The sequence below is a fragment of the Ranitomeya variabilis genome, chromosome 1 (genome assembly GCF_051348905.1).
Source record: "Ranitomeya variabilis isolate aRanVar5 chromosome 1, aRanVar5.hap1, whole genome shotgun sequence".
NCBI classification, from domain to species: domain Eukaryota; kingdom Metazoa; phylum Chordata; class Amphibia; order Anura; family Dendrobatidae; genus Ranitomeya; species Ranitomeya variabilis.
The window spans coordinates 299,737,032-299,754,060 of NC_135232.1; the positions used below are offsets into that span (position 1 = coordinate 299,737,032).

Consider the following 17,029-nt stretch of genomic DNA (forward strand, 5'->3'; position numbering starts at 1 on the left):
CCTCCCAAAAATCGTAATAAAAAGCTATCAAAAAATGTCATGTGCCAGAAAATGGTACCAGTAAAAATGTCAACCCGTCCTGCAAACAAGACCTCACATGATCTGTGGGCCAAAATTTGGACAAATTATAGCACTCAAAATGTGATGCAAAAACTGTTTTTTGCAATAAAAAGCGTCTTTTCGCTTGTGGCAGCCGCCTAACATAAAAACCCGCTATAAATAGTAAATAAAACCCCTTTTTATCACCCCCTTAGTTAGGGAAAAATAATAAGATAAAAAAATATATTTATTTCCATTTTCCAATTAGGGTTAGGGCTAAGGTTAGGGTTGGGGCTAAAGTTAGGGTTGGGGCTAAAGTTAAGGTTGGGGCTAAAGTTAGGGTTGGGGCTAAAGTTAGGGTTAGGGTTGGGATTACGTTTATAGTTGGGGTTAGGGTTGGGATTAGGGTTAGGGGTTTGGTTAGGGATATGGTTAGGGTTGAGATTAGAGTTAGGGGTATGGGGTTAGGGTTATGGTTAGAATTGGGGTTTTTCCACTGTTTAGGCACATCAGGGGCTCTCCAAACGCTACATGACATCCAATCTCAATTCCAATCAATTCTGCGTTGAAAAAGTCAAACGGTGCTCCTTCCCTTCCGAGTTCTGCTGTGCACCCAAACAGTAGTTTACCCCCACGTATGGGGAATCGGCATACTCAGGAGAAATTGGATGGCAAAAGTTGTTGTCCAATTTGTCCTGTTACCCTTGTGAAAATAAAAAATTGGGGGCTAAAAAATCAAAATCAAAGTTCTCACAACACATCTAGATAAGTTCCTTGGGGGGTCTAATTTTTAAAATGTCACTTGTTGGGGTTTCTACTGTTTAGGCACATCAGTGGCTCTGCAAACGCAACATGACGCCCGCAGACCATTCCATCAAAGTCTGCATTCCAAAATGTCACTACATCCCTTCCGAGCCGCGACGTGGGCCCAAACAGTAGTTTTCTCCCACATATGAGGTATCCGCATACTCAGGACAAATTGCACAACAATTTTTGGGGTCCAATTACTCCTGTTACCCTTGGGATAATACAAATTTGGGGCTAAAAATATCATTTTTGTGGAAAAAAAATGTTTTTTTTTATTTTCACGGGTCTACATTATAATCTTCTGTGAAGCACTTGGGGGTTCAAAGTGCTCACCACACATCTAGATACGTTCCTTAGGGTGTCTACTTTCCAAAATGGTGTCACTTGTGGGGGGTTTCCACTGTTTAGGCACATAAGGAGCTCTCCAAACGCGACATGGCGTCCAATCTCAATTCCATCCAATTTTGCATTGAAAAATCAAACGGCGCTCCTTCCCTTCCGAGCTCTGCCATGCGCCCAAACAGTAGTTTACCCCCACATATGGGGTATCAACGTCCTCAGGACAAATTGCACAACAACTTTTGGGGTCCAATTTCTCCTGTTACCCTTGGTAAACTAAAACAAATTGGATCTGAAGTAAATTTTTTGTGAAAAAAGTTAAAATCTTAATTTTTTTAAAACATTCCAAAAAATCCTGTGAAGCACCTGAATGGTTAATAAACTTCTTGAATATGGTTTGGAGCACCTTGAGGGGTGCAGATTTTAGAATGGTGTCACACTTGGGTATTTTTTATCATACAGATCCCTCAAAGTGACTTCAGATGTTATGTCCTTAGAAAAAAAATGGTGTTGTAAAAATGAGAAATCGCTGGTCAACTTTTAACCCTTATAACTCCCTAACAAAATAAATTTTGGTTCTAAAATTGTGCTGATGTAAAGTAGACATGTGGGAAATGTTGCTTATTAAGTATTTTGTGTGACATATCTGTGTGAGATAAGGGCATGAAAATTCAAAGTTGGAAAATTGCAAAATGTTCAAAATTCTCGCCAAATTTCCTTGTTTTTCACAAATAAACGCATGTATTGTCAAGGAAATGTTACCACTAACCTGAAGTACAATATGTGATGGGAAAATAGTGTCAGAACCACTGGGATCCGTTGAAGCGTTCCAGAGTTATAACCTCATAAAGTGACAGTGGCCAGAATTGTAAAACTTGGCTTGGTCATTAAGAAGAAAATTGGCTCTAAGGGTTAAGTAAAAACTGTGCCAGGGGACAGGGGTTTTCGGAAACTAGAACACCCCTTAAATGCTGGTGTGAACTCTGCCTTTTTGAGCGTTTGAAATGTGTTACCACATACTTCATCCTGTGAAATTTGTTCTGCCATCACCATTTTAATGGTTATTTTCTAATACATTTTTGGGATTTTACAAAGCTGGAACATTTCCTCTTTTGTATATTGATTCCACGTGTGGCCACTAGAGTTCCATGCTTCGGCAATGCCATATGCTGCTTCAGGTGAGCTGGTTTCATTATTTCTTCTTTAATCTAGGAGTCCCTGCTCATCTGCGATTTCTTTTTTTCTCCGCTCCGATCGGGATGGGAAAAAAATTGTAGCACGCTGTGATTGTCCCAGTATCTTGGATGAGACACGGCAATGAAAATCAATGGATGCGATTAAAAAATTGCACGGCACTCAGACCATGCGTGTTGTCCAATTTTTACATACCCATGTCCTTGAAAACCCGACGTTTCATGAGCCGCGTACAAGAAAATCACAGCGTGACCCGTCAGAATAGAATGGATATATACACATAGAATTGATAGATATAAAGATGTTAGTGACATTTATAATTACAATTTGTGTAGCTTACTGTACATGTTTTTAATTAATAAATTATTAATTTTCTGAAAAAAAAAAAAAAATAGCGTGGATCCCCCAACATTTCGTTAACCAGCAGAGGGAAAGCAGACAGCTGGGGGTGTGAGATTTTTCTCACGCTGGCGGTGACGTCAGTCAGGTGAAGGAATTCATTGGATATGAACTTCTCTCACTTTTTTCCCGTCACCGCGAGGCTGGGAGCTGCGCAAGCAAGCGCAGCTCTGTGTTTAGGCTGTCTGACATACAAAGCTCACATCATGCCAGTGTTCAGCATGCCAAGTAGATGTAGCAGAGCTAAAGTCGTCTGTGGATAAAATGGATTATTCTCTTCTCGTTGGAGAGGTGAGGAATGGTGGTTGTTGTGTTTTGTTGTTTTTTTTACTTGGGACATGGACATCGGAGAATTATCTTCACTTCGAGTACAGGCGAGGACTATGTTGCTTTATTATTTTACTTTATTTACAGCGGACATGAGCCTCAGTGGAATAGGTGTAAAGGTGAATGTTTTTTTAATTTTTAATTCAATAACTGAGTCTCATTATTTCAAATAAAGGACTTTATTCAGTAAAGGGTTTATTAATGGGGGGTCTTTTAGATGCTTCTCCATTACTGAACCTTGGACTTGATGTCATCTTATGGATGTGCTTTCTCTGGAGTGGCTGAGAGCTTATGGGTTTATATTTGGAGGGGGCCAATATCCATGGCTCCTTCCTAGCCTATTAATATCAGCCCGCAGCTGTCTGCCTGGCCTTTGCTGGTTATTAAATATAGGGGGACCCTACATCATTTTTTTTTTTTGGGGGGGAGTATCCATTTTAATTACCAGTAAAGGCTTAGTAGATGCCTATGAGCTGATATTAATAGCCTGGGAAGCTTCAGGGGTATTGCCCTCTTTGCAGGCTACAAAACATCTGCTCCCAGCTGTCCGCTTTCCCTCTACTGGTTAATAACATTTTGGGAGATTTTTTATAATAATTTATTTTGTAGTAAAATACATGTACCGTAAAATACACACGCAAAACCCGGATTTACATATCTCATTCACATTTATATCGATCTGAAGCCATTTGATAAATATATATTGAGGAATATGTCCTTTGAAAACTGTTTAAATGACAGAGAATTGCTCTATATAAAGGCTAATGTTAAAATAGCACTCGGATGTGAATAAATGCTAGGTGATAAAAAAAATCGGATTGAAAATCGCATGGTACTTGCATGACACTCGTCCAACTTTTCAGTAACAATATGGGACTTTTTTTTTTTTTTACAGTGATGAGTGTGAGCCCTAAGTTTGTATTCATAGGTAATGCATGCTATATGTGTCTTTGCTGGGGGAAACAATGTAGAGATTGACAATGTAATTTTTGTTTCTTTGGTGAAATGTTCCTAAGTTTATTTTTTGTTTATTTACAGCCCAAACAAAGCTGAGTTTATAAGAGCAAAATATCAAATGCTGGCATTTGTTCACCGTTTACCCTGTCGAGATGATGATAGTGTTACAGCCAAAGATCTTAGTAAGGTAAGCATTTTCCTCCTAATTAGGCATGCTTCTGTCTGAGCCCCTGACCAGTTCTGTCTTGTTACAGCAAATATCCTGATCTCCTGCTCAGTGGTCTATGAAGAAAGAATATGTTAGTGTAATATACGCTAGAGCACTGTGTGAGCTGAATCCTTGATGCTGCTTCCTTACAAACTATATTCCAGTTTACATGCTGGCCAGAGATTCCTTAAAGGTGTTATGCCAATAACAAAAGTACATCTTGGAATAAAAATAAACTCCTCAATTATTTTTTAAAATACCATATATACTCGAGTATAAGCTGACCCGAGTATAAGCCGACCCCCCTAATTTTGCCACAAAAAACTGGGAAAACTTAATGACTCGAGAATAAGCCTAGGGTGGAAAATGCAGTAGCTACCGGTAAATGTCAAAAGTAAAAATAGATACCAATAAAAGTAAAATTAATTGAGACATCAGTAGGTTGTGTTTTTGAATATCCATATTGAATCAGGAGCCCCATATAATGCTCCATAAAGTTTACGATGGCCCTATAAGATGCTCCATATTAAAATATGCCCCATATAATCCTGCATAAAGGTTAATAATGGCCCCATAATATGCTCCATAGACACATTTGCCCAATATAATGCTGCACAAATGTGGATTATGGCCCCATAAGATGCTCCATAAAGATATTTGCCCCATATAGTGCTGCACAAACCTTGATTATGGCCCCATAAGATGCTTCATACAGACACTTGCCCCATATAATGCTCCACAAAGGTTAATTATGGCCCCATAAGATGCTCCATAAAGATATTTGCGCCATATAGTGCTGCACAAACGTTGATTATAGCCCCATAAGATGCTCCATAAAGATATTTGCCCCATATAATCCTGCACAAGGCCCCATAAGATGCTCCATACAGACACTTGCCCCATTTGCTATTGCTGCGATAAAAAAAAAAAAATCACATACTCGACTCTCCGTCGCTCAGGCCCCCGGCACTTTCAATATTCAGCTGACTTCGTTCCGGCGCAGCTCCATCTAAAGCGTCTTCGGCACTGCAGTTCAGGCAGGGGGTGCGCACTAACCACGTCACCGCGCCCTCTGACCTGAGCGTCACTGCAGAAGATGCTGAAGACGGAGCGGCGCCCGGAATGAGGAGCAGGTGAATATCGCGCAGCGCTGCGCTGTCCTCCCCGTTATACTCACCTGTTCCTGGCGCGGTGCAGTCCCTGCTTCCCCGGCACCGCAGCTTCTTCCTGTATTGAGCGGTCACCGTTACCGCTCATTACAGTAATGAATATGCGGCTCCACCTCTATTGGAGGTGGAGCTGCATATTCATTACTGTAATGAGCAATACCATGTGACCGCTCAGTACAGGAAGAAGCTACCGCTCCAGGAGTAGGTGAGTATTATTGGACAGCCCCCGCCCCCCCTCCCCTGCCGACCCCTGGGTATGACTCGAGTATAAGCCGAGAGGGGGACTTTCAACCCAAAAAAATGGGCTGAAAATCTCGGCTTATACTCGAGTATATACGGTAATGTTCCTGTGCTAAGATTATAAATGTGAGCCTACTGTGTAATGGCTGTGTCTGACCGTTCAGATTGTGGATTGATTAATATATACTTTCTCTGATCGCCCATGACGGCACCACGGAGAGAGGGGATCCGCCCACCAAGGACAGGAAACCTACGGATAAAAAGGCGGTACCACTCTCCCGCATCAGTTGGTTTCCTGTCCTTGATGGGAGACCTATGGACTTACCAGATCGACGTGGGAATTCCGGGGCCATCTAGTCCGATTCAGGCAGCTGGGGTCCCTCTGCCTCGGCTAAGGTGGTGACCCGAAGCGCCACCGCGAAGGGCTAGTGGGCCTCTAGGGTGTGCGGGGGAGGTGACGGGGAGTTCGCGGTCACCTCCCCAGGTAAGATGCAGCCGGCAACATCCAGGGGGGTCCCTCTGTGGTTGCGGGAGGTGCGGCGCGGCCCTCCCCAAGTATCAGGCGTCAGTCTGCACACTGCACCACCATCGGGCGTGCAGAGCCGCGCAGCAGGGACTGCATAGGACCGGAGGCGCCGGTCAGCAGCGCCATATATGCACTCCCGGCGCCATCTTGGTGCGGGACGCTTCTGCGCAGGCGCCGCTTAACCCGACTGCGCAGGCGCCGGCGTTCGGCGCTCCTCGCCATCAGCCGGGCGCTACTGCGCAGACGCCGACGTTCGGGCGCTACTGCGCAGGCGCCGGCGTTCGGCGATCCTCGCCATCAGCCGGGCGCTACTGCGCAGGCGCCGACGTTCGGGCGCTACTGCGCAGGCGCCGGCGTTCGGCGCTCCTCGCCATCAGCCGGGCGCTACTGCGCAGGCGCGGATGGAAAAATGCGGCGCGAAGGCTTTAAATGAGGAAAATCACTTCCTCTTAGCGGCTCCGCAATATCAGCAGCAGCCTCAAAAAAGCAGAGAGTGTTGTCAAAGCAGTAACCGCAGAGCAGCAATATGAGCGACCCGGCATCTCCCTTGCCAGAATCATCTCCACCTATTGCAGCGCCACAGCAGCAGCAGCAGCAAAAAAGGCGACAGCAGCACCAGGACACCAGCAACGAACGCCAGAGGTCCCAACGCAGTAAGGGATCCAGTACGGCGTCGGGGAAAAAGCCAGAGGCAGAGAATCCCCAACCGGTATTTATGGGTCCTGGAGCTGGTAAGTGGATCTTCGTGAAAGTCAGAGACAGTAAGGTTATTATTTGTCTCTTTTAGGGGAGGAAGAGCGCAGGCAAAACAAAGCATAAAATTTGTGCCATCTGTAGAGAAGATCTTCCACCTACCTGGGAGAAGACGCTGTGTAACACTTGCATACAGCAGACAGTATCTGAAAGTCTGCCAGGGTTTGCAACCGATTTAAAAAACCTGATTAAAGAGCAAGTAGAAGATACCCTTAGATCACTAAAAAAGGGGAAAAAACGGAGAAAGACCAAGGATAGGTCTCCATCTCCGGTCTCAAAATCTGACAGCGATAGTGCAAGCTCAGTATCCTCCTCCTCCTCCTCCTCATCTGCATCATCCACTTCTTCCTCGGGGGGGCACAACTGTTTCCCACTAGAGGACACCGATGGCCTCATAAAGGCGGTGAGAAGTACTATGGGGTTAGTAGACTCCCACCCCAAAAAATCGGTACAGGACATCATGTTCGGGGGCCTAGAACAAAAGAAGAGGAGAGTTTTTCCACTTAATGATACAATTGCGGCTTTAATCAAAAAAGAATGGAAAAAGCCCATGAAAAAGTCTCTCTTGACTCCCAAAAGGAAATACCCTTTTGGGGATGAATCCTGCTCCTTTTGGGAAAAAGCCCCCAAATTAGATGTGGCTATAGCCAAAGCATCAAAAAAGTTCGCACTCCCGTTTGAAGACATGGGGGTACTAAAAGACCCTATGGACAAGAAGGCGGACGCCTTCCTCAAAGGTTCTTGGGAGGCAGCAGGGGGGGGCTTAAAACCTGCAGTAGCAGCGGCGTGTACATCTCGCTCCCTAATGATTTGGCTAAACCAACTAGAGGGTCAATTAAAAGGGAAGACTTCCCGAGACTCAATACTGAATACTTTACCAGTGATGAGGGGAGCCGCGGCTTTCCTGGCTGACGCCTCGGCCGACTCAATCAGACTAGCCGCTAGGTCAGCAGCACTGGCTAATGCGGCCAGGCGCGCCCTCTGGCTTAAGAACTGGCCAGGCGACCTCCAAACTAAGACAAGACTGTGCACCATCTCCTGTGAAGGAGAATTCTTGTTTGGTTCCACTTTAGATGACATTTTAGAAAAAGCTGGGGATAAGAAAAAGTCCTTTCCGCCCTTGGGCCTCCCCTCTTACCGGAAGCCCTTTCGGAGCAAGAGGTTTTTCCGAAAGAATCCGGGGAGAGGCCAGGGGAAATGGGAGGATAAGAGGAACAAAAACAAGGGGTTTATCTTTAATAAAAACCCCAATGATAACAAGAAACCCCCGCAATGAAGGTTCGCCCCAGGTGGGAGGGAGGCTGTCTCACTTTCTCCCAGCCTGGAAAAACATTTCCTCCAGTCAATGGATACTGAACATTATAGAATCAGGACTGAGGTTAACATTCAAGAGGTACCCTTGTCCCTCTTTCACGATGACATCTACAAGATCTTCAGTAGAGGAGCAGCTGGCACTAGAAAGAGAAGTCATCGGGTTAGTAGAAAAGAGAGTTCTCCTGGAGGTCCCCCCTCAAGAAAGAGGTCAAGGATACTATTCCCCTCTATTTCTGAGAAGGAAACCAGACGGGTCTTTCAGAACCATCATAAATCTGAAAAGTCTAAACAACTACTTAGAGGTTCAGGCATTCAAAATGGAAACGATAAAGTCATCTATCAAAATGCTGTTTCCTCAATGCTTCATGGTGGTTCTAGACCTAAAGGACGCATATTATCACGTCCCAATACACAAGGATCACCAAAGATTCCTCAGGATGGCGGTTCACATCAGAGGAGTCCTAAGCCACTTCCAGTTCTCAGCTCTGCCCTTTGGTCTAGCCATAGCCCCGAGGATTTTCACAAAACTGATTGTGGAGGTAATGGCCCACCTCAGAAAAGAAAATACCTTAATCGTACCATATCTGGACGATTTTCTGCTAATAGGCTCCTCCCCGCAGCACTGCGAGCATCAACTGGCAATTGTGATTCATTCACTAAAAGAACTAGGCTGGCTAATAAACATAGAAAAATCCAGACTAATACCTTCTCAAGTTCAGGAGTACCTAGGTCTTACCCTAGACTCCATAAAAATGGAATGTCGGCTGCCGGAGAACAAAATACAAAAAATAAAAAGTTTGGTTTCGAGGGTTCAATCTCTCCCCTCCATAACACTCCGTCAGGGTATGTCCCTCCTAGGCTCCATGACCTCTTGCATCCCCGCAGTCCAGTGGGCCCAATTACATTCCAGAGACCTCCAATGGCAGATATTGGCAGAACAAACCCGTCTAGGAGAGCATTTAGACGGGCGGTTAATTCTATCTCCTCGTACCAGCCACTCTCTGACATGGTGGAAATCGCAGGAAAATCTTTCCCAGGGGGTCCCGTGGGTAATTCAGATCTCAAAAGTCCTAACTACGGACGCAAGCCCCTCAGGGTGGGGAGCTCATCTAGACAATCTAGTAGCCCAGGGCACCTGGTCTCCGTCCCTAGCAGACAAATCCTCCAATATGAAGGAACTTCTGGCAGTCAAATTTGCCCTTCAGAAATTCTTAAAAGTCCTTCACTCTCATCATGTAAGAGTGATGTCAGACAACCGAGTGGTAGTGTCTTACCTCAATCACCAGGGGGGCACCCGTTCCAAAAATCTAATGGAAGTGACCAACTCAATCCTGCAAATAGCCGAGAGCAACCTCCTATCCATAACAAGTCTACACATAAAAGCGGTAGACAACTACAAGGCAGACTTCCTCAGTCGGTCCAGCCTAAAACAGGGAGAATGGGAACTAAATCAGGCAATATTTACTCAGATCACAGAGAAATGGGGGGTTCCCAAAATAGATCTCTTTGCGAGTCACCTAAACAAAAAAGTAACCTCCTTTTGCTCCCTATCTCCCCTGGGGAACCCAGTAGTTGTGGACGCTTTCCTGATGTCTTGGAGCCATCATCTGCTCTATGCCTTTCCTCCTCTCATTCTAATTCCAGCGGTGCTGAGGAAGATTCGGGAGGACGGGGCGCGGGTTATCTTAATTGCCCCGTTCTGGCCGAAGAGACCTTGGTTCTCATGGATGAGGAAGATGTCAATGTCCGACCCCTGGGTATTACCAGACCTTCAGGACATATTGTCGCAGGGCCCAGTCTGTCATCCAAGGGTCAAGAACTTGCACTTGACAGCTTGGCTCTTGAAAGGAAGCTATTAAAAGACAGGGGGTTCTCCCCAGGGCTAATCTCAACCTTATTACAAAGTAGGAAGCCAGTTACAACGAAACAATATGGCAAGATATGGAAAAAGTTTCTATCTTCATCAGGTGAAAAAATAGGGAAAGAAATTCCCCTTAATTCCATATTAGAGTTCCTACAAAATGGGTTGGAGATGGGGCTGGCCACTAGTACCTTGAAAGTTCACGTGGCAGCATTGGGGGCCCTATTCAATTTTGATTTAGCTTCAAATAGGTGGGTCGCTAGATTCATAAAAGCAGCAGGAAGATCAAGGCCTCTTCCGATAAAAATCGTTCCTCAATGGGACTTAAACTTAGTCCTTAAAGCCCTGACCAGTCCACCGTTCGAACCATTAAACGAAGCTTCAATAAAAAACCTATCTCTCAAAACCGCTCTGCTAGTCGCCCTCACTTCTGCCCGTAGGGTCAGCGACTTACAGGCTCTTTCGGCTAACCCCCCTTACACACAATTTCTAGAGGATAGGGTCATTTTAAAAACAGACCCAGCATACCTCCCGAAAGTGGCATCAAAGTTCCACAGGTCTCAGGAGATTTCCCTCCCTTCCTTCTGTCCCAACCCTGTAAACAAGAAGGAACAAACATTACATACACTAGACGTACGAAGATGTCTCTTACGCTACCTAGAAGTCACTAGGGAGAGTAGGGAGGATGCCTCTCTGTTTGTGTGTTTCCAGGGTCCCCGGAAGGGGAAAAAAGCATCGAAAGCCACCATAGCAAGATGGATTACGGATGCCATCAGTCTTTCATACTCAGCAAGTGGGATGTCCGTTCCTGGGGAGGTTAAGGCGCACTCAACAAGGGCAGTGGCATCTTCCTGGGCGGAGAAGGCCGGAGTTCCTATAGACCAGATATGTAGAGCTGCTACCTGGTCCTCACCATCTACTTTCTATAGGCACTATAGATTGGACCTAAACTCCTCTTCGGACCTTACCTTCGGTAAAAGGGTTCTGGAAGCGGTGGTCCCTCCCTGAATGTACTATCTATGCAATTCTCTCCGTGGTGCCGTCATGGGCGATCAGAGAAAAATATAGTTCTTACCGATAACGGTATTTCTCTGAGCCCATGACGGCACCCGTACATTCCCTCCCTTCACTTATGGGTGCTCACATTAAATAGTGCCATCATTTATCCATAATTTATTCATAGTTTATTAATAGTTTAAAGTCACGCGGTATCTCGTTATGCTAAACAGTTAAAACTAACAAATGTTTTAGTAGTCTCCCATCATTTTCTATGTAAAACAACTGATGCGGGAGAGTGGTACCGCCTTTTTATCCGTAGGTTTCCTGTCCTTGGTGGGCGGATCCCCTCTCTCCGTGGTGCCGTCATGGGCTCAGAGAAATACCGTTATCGGTAAGAACTATATTTTTTGTTTGTGGGGAAAACTCCTTTTAAAGGGAAAAGATCATTTTTGATCCACACGCTATACTATTCAACACTTAGAATATTGTGAACACATAAAAATTAGTATAACTATTTGCTATGCATCCACAATAATTATAGAACCTAGAAATGATACACAGCTACATATGTAAAGAACATATTTTAACTTTTTTTATTATTTTTTAAATTATCATTTTAAAAGAAACAATCATAAAGTATTTATGAAGAAAAGGTGTAAATGGAACCTCATAAAGAGCATATACAGGGGTAGTAGATACTAAGGTCATGGAGTGTCAAAACATGATTAAGATAAAACACCATGTGTGCAGAGTACAAGTTGCATAATACGTGAAGGCCCAAGCAAATTGCAGACATTTTTACATAAATGTTATTAAAGTGCTCATAAGTAGGTTTTGATGGCCACAAAAAGATACACAACTGTACGCATATGAGTAAAATAAATTAGCAATAGCTAAAAGTGAAAATGCATATCTGTGGATAAAAAGATGTGGGCAAAGGGGCCACATGACAAGGTACACGTGTAAATGTATACAATATTTGCATCAAGAATGCTTGACAGTGTAGGGTAAAATGCCAAAAGTAAAGAGATGAGTACAAACAGATGGCAAGTAATTGCTTCAGAGTATACTGACCCACATATGTGAGCAACATGATAAAATCTTGTCTTTGTTTATTTTACGCAGTTTTTTTCTCTTCTCTATTCACTATCAAATCTGAATAGAAAATTGTGTTGGACAGCAGTTTATTAGAAAAGCTCAAGTTATCTGACAACTGGCAATTGGCTACAGCCCTATGAGAGCTAACACTGTGTCTGTAAAAGCACATGTGCCAGGAGATTTCACACACTGCAAGTTATTAATGTCCTGAATGTGATGATGCTGGTGTACGTGCTTTGGAAGTCTATGTAAGAGTGGCTGTATAATCCTTTGTGAAAGTTCCCTGCCTGATACTGAAATGCTACATTTAATATAGGTATTATACAGTCATTCTGGCATGGATTTCAAAAGGGTGTATCCTGGCCTCATCAAATCTGAGAGATCTATTTAAAGAGGTTGTCCATTACTTTAGTACTGATGACCCACTCCTAGGATAGGTGATCAATGTCTGATCAGTTCGGGTCCAACACTTGGCACCTCCGCCAATCAGCTGCTATCTGTGTAGGCAGCAACCGTTGTCTGGAAATACTTGTGGAGCTGGTCATCTTCCGATAGTGGCTGCCACAGGGTACTACACATTGACCTCCTATTGATTTGAATAGGAGGCGGATGTCCAGTACCAAGCCTCGGCCACTATCAGAAGACGGACCAGCTGAGCCAGTTAGCATCTCCGTCTGTCACCGACACCCATTACAGCTGATCGGCAGGGTTGCCAAGTGTCGGACCCCGACCAATCAGACATTGCTGACCTATCCGAAGGATAGCTCATAAATCAAAGAGTAGTGGACAACCTCTTAAAAATCGATACAGTTTGTATAGTAAAATCTGGTGATGGATCCACTTTAACTTATTTAGAAATTATATAATTTGTGGATTAATATATTGCAATTAAATTAGAAAATAATCCGTGTTGAGAGATATTTGGCTACAGCTGGAAACTTTTTACTGGATAAATAGTTTTTGCCACATGTCTAATTGTAGTGATCGCTTGTAGCAATAGTTGCAGCTCAAGAACAGGGCTGATTGGAGGTGGGGTATCGGCTCTCATTGGTGAGGCTTTCTCACCCTCCCATGCCCTGCTGAGATTCATCCAGGCATCTTCTTTGGCCAGCTAGTATTGTGCACCATGCTGATGAGGGGCAGAACCCCTGAAACAGTTCCGTCTCCGAATATGTCCCTGCTTTGGCTGTGAGATGCACAGCAATACATGTGAATGTCAGAACAAGAATTGTTCACATAATTTCTACTCCTGACCCAATCACCTAATATAATTCATTTGACCATTTACTTGCAGCTTTTGTCACTATGGACATTGTGAAATTGATTTCAGCCTAAATCACTGTATTGATGTTGTGTTTGAGAAAGTGTTCCTCCTGCTACTCATGTATGAATGTGATCTTTTCATATTCTACTTCTAGAAGGCTATGCATTTGTCTGGATAATGGAGCACAGATATTGGGCAGCCTGTGCTGCATCGTTTAAAGACAAATGCTAATAATCCTCATTTATATAGGGCCATCGTGTTCTGCAGCGCTCTACATTTTATAGAGTACAGCAACAATCAGACTTTTCAGAGCAACAAACTAATCAACAAATGAAAGAATAGGCGTGAAGGCCCTGATCACAAGAGCTTGCAGTCTATGAGGAAATGGGAAAGTCACAGGAGGTAAAGGTGCCTAAATAGTTAAATGGTCTGTGTATTTTTAGGTCATGTACATAAATCTGAATGAGCCAGTCACAAAGCAGTATCTGTAAACACATGGAGAGTTCACATAAACCATAGAGGGCTTTTCCTTCCAATACCTCCTTCACCAAATACACATACATGCTAGGCTCGGCGGAGCATACAGTACATGGGTTCTCAGCGGAGTAAGCTGCTGTCAGTAATGGAACTCCCAGTTTTGAAATTTTACAAACTTTGTTTCTATAGCCTACACTGTCCACAGAAACAGACACCCATTTTCATATCAGATCTATAACAGGGCTCAGGAACCATTAGGGTATGTGAGGCAGTGACCGGCGTTATTTGCGAGGGTCGCTGTGTGTCCCCCAGGATGCGCTCAGAAGCGTATTAGACCCGCTGGAGTGCCTTGTGGTCACAGCAGGACGCCTGTGGGTCACAAGGCAAAATAAAAGTAAGAATGAACCAGGTCAAGTTGTTTGGGCAAGGCATTGTTCCGGAAAACTTTTTATGGGCTTTTATTTTTTAAATGGACTGCACGAAGGTTGTGGGGCTGGTCCGTTTCCTCCAGGTCAGATCTTACAAGTGGCCCATGGCCACAGTTTCCAGTTTAGAAAAAACCCTACAGGAAGGGTTTGGGTGGGTCAGTGTGGAGTTTGCATGGTGTAGAGCAGACAGCTCTGCAAAAGCTCTGCCTGTGTGGGGGATAAGCCCAGCGGAGAGAACTCCTGCACCCTGCAGCGTAATAAGGTGGTGCGGTCGCCCTCGGCAATTGGATGCATTTATGGACTGTTTTGTTTCCCGGCTGCGATCCGGAGGATACAGTTTTTGTTTCTGAGTTTTTGGACATTTAACCTACGCTTGGTGTGAACTTTTCCTGTTGTCACTGTCTGCCACACTGAACCAACCCCACTGCACTACAGTATGTACCTACACTCAGGAACCACTGCGGGTTTGATGCTGCGTATTTATGCAGCATCAAACCCACAGCGGCCATATGTTACAGCATAGTGGATGTGATTTCAAGAAATCCCATGTCCACTATGTGTCCACAGATGCCCGCTGCTCACCTGCGGAGACTGACAAGTGGCGTGTCTCTCCAGACTGCAGCATGTAAATTTCATAAATAGAGTGTATTGGTGTGGTAAATCCGTACAGTTAAGTGAACACATGTGGATTTAACTGCATTCAATAGAAGGCAGTGCTTTGGATTCAGCGAGCATTTGCTGCGTCCAAAGCGCTGCTAGTTCTGGATCGTGGGCATGTGGCTTTAGGCTTCTTTCACAGTTTGAGTGTGGACACTGATGTCTTGAGACCCAAACTTGGAAGCCTCGTATAAGTCTGAGGTTATTGAGGTACGTTTGGGAAATCTACAGACAATCTTGACATTGGGGGTCAAATTCAGACTCTGGATTTCAGAAATATGAAACCGGCCTTACCAAATATAATATATTGTATATATACACGTTGTGGTGGCTACTTTTAATCTCTTTTAATAATTTCCAATTTTGCATGGCCTATAAGTCTCCTTACACTGGTGTGTCAGACAAGTCACTCTATGTAGAGAGAGATATTACCCTTTAAACCCCAGTCAGAGGACTCTCATACAGCCAAATCGAATCTCTTGCTTTGCACTGAAAAGGGGGCAACACCCTAAAACATGTTTGTGCAAATAGAGATTCTGGTTTGGCTTTTTCTCTTCTTCTCTGAAAAGGCAGTTTGCATATTTAATATCCCAGAGTAGCTTTGCATGACCTACAGTATAAGTCTCATTACACAGGCATGTCACTCTCCACAAATAGAAACATTACTCCTTAAACCCAATATGTTTTAATAGTACACCTGATATTTGCCACTTCCGCTGGTTCAGTTCGGTGTCTAGAGTCTGGATGTGACACTCTCACGCATGTCCTGTTTTCTTCATTCATTCTGTGCAGAGAGTACTCATACTTTACATTTCTTGTCCTAAAGCAGCACATTTTTGGTCTGATCGTACTTTACTATAATGTATTGAAGGTGCTAGATTGGTTCCAGAAGCCTCACATTATACAATAGCAGTCTGCTGTCTGTTTGGGGAAACGGAGGTTATTTTAAATGACCTTATAAATGGTGCTCAGTATATTTTAGAACTGATCAGCATTTAGTTTGAGGTGGTCATTTAGGATGCTATACAATATGTAATGCACGCACACACTCTTTTCACAAATATCAGGTTATAATAATAATAATAATAATAATTTTTATTTATATAGCGCCAACATATTCCGCAGCGCTTTACAACTTATAGAGGGGACTTGTACAGACAATAGACATTACAGCATAACAGAAATCACAATTCAAAATAGATACCAGGAGGAATGAGGGCCCTGCTCGCAAGCTTACAAACTATGAGGAAAAGGGGAGACACGAGAGGTGGATGGTAACAATTGCTTTAGTTATTTGGACCAGCCATAGTGTAAGGCTCGGGTGTTCATGTAAAGCTGCATGAACCAGTTAACAGCCTAAGTATGTAGCAGTACAGACACAGAGGGCTATTAACTGCATAAAGTGTATGAGAACACGATGCGAGGAACCTGACTATGTGTTTTGTTTTTTTTCTATTTTTAATAGGCCACACAGGGATAGTTAGGTTAATGCGTTGAGGCGGTAGGCCAGTCTGAACAAATGCGTTTTTAGGGCACGCTTAAAACTGTGGGGATTGGGGATTAATCGTATTAACCTAGGTAGTGCATTCCAAAGAATCGGCGCAGCACGTGTAAAGTCTTGGAGACGGGAGTGGGAGGTTCTGATTATTGAGGATGCTAACCTGAGGTCATTAGCGGAGCGGAGGGCACGGGTAGGGTGGTAGACTGAGACCAGAGAGGAGATGTACGGTGGTGCTGAGCCATGGAGTGCTTTGTGGATGAGGGTAGTAGTTTTGTACTGGATTCTGGAGCGGATGGGTAGCCAGTGTAATGACTGGCACAAGGTAGAGGCATCGGTGTAACGGCTGGTGAGGAATATGATCCTGGCAGCAGCATTCAGGACAGATTGGAGCGGGGAGAGTTTGGTAAGAGGGAGGCCGATTAGTAGAGAGTTACAATAGTCCAGACGGGAATGAATAAGAGAAACAGTAAGA

General features: G+C 44.1%; 1 protein-coding gene across 5 annotated transcripts in view; it reads left to right on the top strand.

The window, feature by feature from the left end:
* GIT2 (GIT ArfGAP 2) overlaps positions 1–17,029 on the top strand; it is a 109,544-nt gene that overhangs the window by 25,556 nt on the left and 66,959 nt on the right. For all 5 annotated transcript variants that reach the window (XM_077295620.1, XM_077295638.1, XM_077295613.1 and 2 more), the window contains exon 4: positions 4,144–4,249. In XM_077295620.1, the coding sequence (XP_077151735.1) occupies positions 4,144–4,249 (106 nt within the window). The remainder of the gene's footprint in view (positions 1–4,143; positions 4,250–17,029) is intronic.